This window comes from Lycium barbarum, chromosome 5, assembly GCF_019175385.1.
Source record: "Lycium barbarum isolate Lr01 chromosome 5, ASM1917538v2, whole genome shotgun sequence".
NCBI lineage: Eukaryota > Viridiplantae > Streptophyta > Magnoliopsida > Solanales > Solanaceae > Lycium > Lycium barbarum.
The window spans coordinates 21,131,550-21,136,810 of record NC_083341.1 but is presented as its reverse complement, the minus strand read 5'-3'; the positions used below and the strand labels follow the sequence as shown (position 1 = coordinate 21,136,810).

The 5,261-nt window shown below is 35.2% G+C and overlaps 1 protein-coding gene across 4 annotated transcripts; it reads right to left on the bottom strand.

The window, feature by feature from the left end:
- Positions 1-224: 224 nt before the first annotated feature.
- Positions 225-4,996, bottom strand: LOC132640690 (calcineurin B-like protein 7). 4 transcript variants are annotated; one of them, XM_060357390.1, is made up of 9 exons: positions 4,809-4,996; positions 3,398-3,611; positions 2,876-2,958; positions 2,691-2,750; positions 2,361-2,520; positions 2,215-2,267; positions 1,430-1,510; positions 1,222-1,334; positions 225-792 (listed from the first exon to the last, which is right to left on the bottom strand). In XM_060357390.1, the coding sequence occupies exons 2-9, from the start codon at positions 3,573-3,575 to the stop codon at positions 720-722; spliced, it is 801 nt and encodes a 266-aa protein (XP_060213373.1). In that variant the 5' UTR covers positions 3,576-3,611; positions 4,809-4,996; the 3' UTR covers positions 225-719. The 4 variants fall into 4 exon arrangements, with proteins under 4 accessions (XP_060213373.1, XP_060213376.1, XP_060213375.1 ...); XM_060357393.1 differs by having other exon boundaries at positions 2,412-2,520; positions 4,772-4,994; XM_060357392.1 differs by lacking the exon at positions 4,809-4,996 and adding an exon at positions 4,510-4,714.
- Positions 4,997-5,261: the final 265 nt, after the last annotated feature.

Sequence of the window (5,261 nt, the reverse complement as noted above, 5' to 3'; positions counted from 1 at the left end):
TCCCTTTTGCCATGTTGCTGTGTAGACCACCATAAGTGATTGGAGGCATTTTTCCTAGGTTACCTTCAGAAATGGACGGCAATATTCATCAATTAAGCTTAACTTTAGAGTCTATACTACGAAACAGTGTTTGAGCATGGTTTAAATGCTCTGGTTAAAAAACGAATGGTGAATCTGGGCATAAAAAATACATTCAATTGATGAAGTGGACGAAGAAGCAGTACTTGAGAAGCTTAAAACAAGAAGAAACAAGAAAATAAATGTAGAGTGCTTCATGTACTATGTGCTTACAACTCTTGAAAACAGAAGACAAACATACAATGACTGAAACACTGAGAACGAAAAGGCATTACATATGTTGATACTCGACGTAGTATTTTGTCTGAAGTTTGGCAACACTGGCTAACAAGTTAAATAATTTTAAAAAACTGGACATAACTTAAATAGCAGGGTGAAAACTGGCTACAGGGTGCAATTCCTACATTAAGATAAGCAGTTGGGGAGAAGCAATTCAGGTATCCTCTACAAACTTCACAAATCCATGTTGGCATCACCACATCAGAAAACTATGTTCAGAACTAGAGCTGAACACAGTTGTCGGGGAATTCATTTGTTTTCTGAAATTAGAAAATTATAGCAATCCAACCACATCAGAACAGATGTTTTCTTCTATGCTAATGCACCATTTACCTGAGAGGTAGACTCTGCCGCTTATCGAATCAATAGCCTGTAAATTCCGAGTCTTCCACTCCTTTGCCCAAGACAAAGCTTGGAAATGCTAAATTTACATCCCTGGAAAAGCACGTTAAGGAAATAATTAAGATCTTAAGCCGTTCGTGTGTTTGGCCAGGCACATGCCATTGCAACACAAACTATGGTCGAAGTCTATATATCTCGGTTCAGAAAGGTAGAGATTACAAGTTCGAATTCAATTTAGAGAGCAGTGATTACAGAAAAACACTCTAAAAAGAACAAACATCATTGTGGTAGCTTGAACAAATGCATGGATTAATACATAATATATGTGTGTGTAACCATTTAATTCCTTGATATCTAGCATAGCAATATCAAATTTCAAAACTGTAACTTTGAAACCAGCAGGTTCCATTACAGGGCATATAAGGGCCACTAAATCAAAGGAGGCATTAATCGAGCTAATGTTTGCGTGAACTCGCAATTAAGGGAAAAGGATCTTGACGTGTAGCAGATGTGAAAACATACATTAAATGCGGAAGAGTCATGTTTTTTAATAATGTTGGATTTTTAGCAGCATATTCTCTCCACTCCTCTTGGTCGATCCTGCCATCACCCTTTGTATCTGTTTCTTTAAATGTCTGCATAATGGATTATTGATTTAGTGCAAAAATAATTGCATTAACTTCCATAAAACGAGACTTAAGCTAAACAAAAACAGAATAAAAATCCTGACCTTGTCGACAATGGCTTCAACAACATCATCTGAAAGGTGAAGATCAGATTCTTCAAGAAGAGCCGTGACCATCTCCTTCAACTGCATTATCAGCAAAAGCAAAATAAATCTTAGCACAAAAGTCTGAAGTCCATGAATGAAATAAGCCCATATTGCAACAGAGGCCCATAATATTAGTTAAAGAGACGTTAAAACTATTTCTTCAAAAGAAAATGCAATTTGAATTCAGTTACCAAGTCAATAATGTGCTTCCTATTGAACTACTTTCTCCCTCACAATGATAGTATATTTAATTGACCACAAGAAGGCAGCTCTTAAGAGATGCATAACAACTTTTTTTCAGCTTCAGCATTTCTATCTTAACTGTTTACCTATAAAACCAGCTCCAGCACTTAAAAAGTGCTTTAAACCCACTTTTTCCCGCTAATCCAAATGGGCTCTTAGCCAATGGTTGCAAAAACATTGTAGGCATATACATGTGATATATGTGACAGAAATTTAAATGTAATTATGAAAATTGCACATAGTTTCCACAAAAACTAGAGAATAACTTGAGCTTTTACACACATATGACTTCTAGAAAATGCCTATCATGCTTTAAACATATGCTAGAATGACTAACCAAGTTGGTAATTTGATAGATTGATGGTAAAATGATTTAACATTGTGGATTGCCTAATTGATTCTATCAGAAAGCATTTCCTTGTAAGAGCTTCAGCAAAAACTTGTCTAGAGACCAAAGTAGAGATAACCAAGCAAGAAAATATAATAGTATGTCAAATTACCTCCTCACGCTCGATGTAGCCAGTGCGCCCAAGATCATACAATTTAAATGCATCTGCAGCACAAGGTTTCAACATTTATAACATCGAACACAGGTAAAAGAATTGGAGGCTCTTAACAAGAAGAATTACTGATTATAGGCAGACACCACAATAATTTGAAGTCCTAAGGATTCTAACTTCTGGTGTGTGTTCCTCACTTGCAATTTTCTCAGATTCAGGAGTCCTTGGATGGAAAATACTCAATGCTCGTACGAATTCTTCAAAGTCAATTTGGCCATTCAGATTAGCATCAAAAAGGGAAAATATCTGCAGAGAAAGAGGAGAGCTAAGAAAATGCTGAACCATCAAGAGACACACTCTAGAATAACGGAAGCAGAACTCCCAGACATGTCCACACCCTTTCTGATCTACCATGAACCCCTGTCTTTCCCGTTCTTCCTTCCTCCGAGATTTTGACAGTTGGTGAAAGAACATACCCTGTCTGCAAAAAGGTTTTTCTTCTTATGGTTCCTGAAAAGTGCCAGTAAGAGTTCTTCCTGTAATAAGAAGACATAGGAAATGAATCACAGCTGCTATTAAGCAATTAGCTTGAAAGTCTGGGGATAAATCGAGATTAAATAGATTAGCTTTCTGATGGATATTCCGTGTTAAGATGAGATACCTTCTCGATCAACCCATCATTGGAGATGGAGCAGCTCAATTTCTTGTATAAATCCAGCAAAGCTTCTACTTCATTGACAGTGACTGCACAAAAAGAAAATTCAGATTTTAAAGTATATAACTCATTAAACTAGAGAACAAAAAGAAGAAATGGGCACAGTGCTATAACTGGGGAGCAAACTCTCAATGCATGAAAATTTTAGGCAAAATACATAGATAGACACTTAAACTTGGCCTCTACTGTCAGTTGAACACTCCAACTTCCAAAATGATCGTCTAGATACCTCAACTCACCTCCACTGTGTCAGTTGAACACTCAGAACTTACAAAATGATCATCTAGACACCTCCAAAATTTATGTGCCACGTCAACATCGGGTGTCCACGAGACACAGTGGGGACAAGTTGAGGTGTCTAGATGTGCATTCTCAAAGTTGTAGTGTTTAGTAGTCAATTGAGGCCGAGTTAAAGTGTCTATCAATGTATTATGCCAAAATTTTACTCTAAGAAGTGTCAGAACTTACAAATTGTTTCAGAAGCAAGTGCAGTAGAATCTACCAATACAGGTCTTTTTTTGGACTTGGAATCTGCCAATACAGATCTCTTTTTGGAACTGGAATCTGCCAATACAGATCTCTTTTTGGAACTGGAATCTGCCAATACAGATCTTACCCTATCTTTTTTAGAAACTGCGCAACCCATAACAGCAACAATAGCACGATCCTACTAGGTGTAATGCTGTCGAGAAAATATAGAACATTAGGCATACAAGTTTTGTAAGTGTAACTCTACAATCAGGAATAAGAAATCAAAAACTAGATCAACAAATAAATGCTTGAAACGTATTAATTAGCAAAGCAATCCACAATGTTTCCTTACTTCTGTTCATGCATATCAATTAAAAAGAACTACATATTGAGATAAATTGGACCTCAAAATGGACATTGTTCCCTAAAAAAAGACTAGACCTTATAAGTATTCGATTGAAGATTGAAAGCATGGATTCGTGTAGCTTCCTTGCTGAAAGCAAAAAACTGGAATGGCATCATGAATTTTATGACTCTTTGTAACCTCACTAATCAGCATTACAGTTTTTAGTTCATAATCAAAGAACTCCCATACATTTGCTTCTCCATTTTTATTTTTATTTTTGAGGTAAAGGTAACTTAAATTTGCTTCTCCTTTCAACTAGAGGCCAAGACCCAAAAAAAAAAAAAAAAAAGGAATCAATGCTTAAACTTTCCCTTCACCCCAATACATTCCATAGATCACACTTGTAGCTTACATTGCTATAAAATCAAGTATTGTTCTCCGATTCCTGACGTAACCAAAACAATCACCCATTATTCAAGTTTAATTATGCATAAAGAAAATTCACATCAACAAGATCTCTTAGTTTAACAAATCATAAGGGTTCACTATTTTTCAAAGAAAATGAAGCCAGAATAAAGATAATACAAAGTAGATATGAACCATAACTTTAAATATAAAATGTGTTCAACCTTAAACATTGGACACATAAAACTTAAATCCTAGATCCGCCCCTGATTATTCACTTGTATCTGCATTACTATTCAATTCATGATAGTAACAAACACAATCACCCTTTAATACAACTTAAAGAAAATGCCTTCACCTTCACATCAACAAGCTATCTTTAGTTCAACAAATTACAAGGGTTCATTCATTTTCAAAGAAACTGTAGGCACTATAAAGGGGAAAAAAATTGTAGTTCTGGGTCAATTTTTTTTGTCCAACTAATAAAGTATTAATCACAAGTATGAACTATGAACCATGAAAAGAAAGATGGACTTAAGGAGATAAGAAATTTGATACTGCTTATTAAAAAGGAACAAACTTTTAATCCTAGTATAAATAAAAGACTTCAAAAGAATTACCCTTAAATATAAGCTTAACTATGGAGAATGCCTTCACCTTCACATTAACCAGCTCTCTTAGTTCAACAAACTGCTATGTTTCACTAATTTTTTTAGAGAAAATGAAGCCACAATAAATAGGTTCAGGGTCAATTTTTATTTTTTTTTCTTTTCTAACTAATAAAGTGTTAATGACAAGAATGAACCATGGAAAGAAAGATATACTGCCTGTTAAAAAGGAGTGAACTTGTAACGCTATAAATAAAAGACTTAAAAAGGAAGAGAAAAAGAGAAAAATGAATATTACACCTGTCAATTAGAACTTGAAGGGGAGATTCAAAGCGCGGTGTGGTGGGTCCCACCTCAATGCTTTCCGCTTTTTTTTTATGAACAGGAGAAACGTCAGCCACAGAGTTGCTCAACAAAATTCTACGTAGTTAGTAGGCGAACAAAGTCAATCGTTTTGTTTCTAAATTAACTACTATACTTTCCTACTATATAGAAACGTCAT

What these genes read in the sequence shown, in the direction of transcription:
- LOC132640690 (XM_060357390.1), bottom strand. Translation starts at nt 3,575, where the DNA reads ATGGGTTGCGCAGTTTCTAAAAAAGATAGGGTAAGATCTGTATTGGCA. An exon ending in ATGATGGGTTGATCGAGAAG is followed by an intron (nt 2,751 to 2,875) that starts GTATCTCATCTT and finishes TTCTTATTACAG; the next exon opens with GAAGAACTCTTACTGGCACT. An exon ending in TTGAAGCCATTGTCGACAAG is followed by an intron (nt 1,335 to 1,429) that starts GTCAGGATTTTT and finishes TCCATTATGCAG; the next exon opens with ACATTTAAAGAAACAGATAC.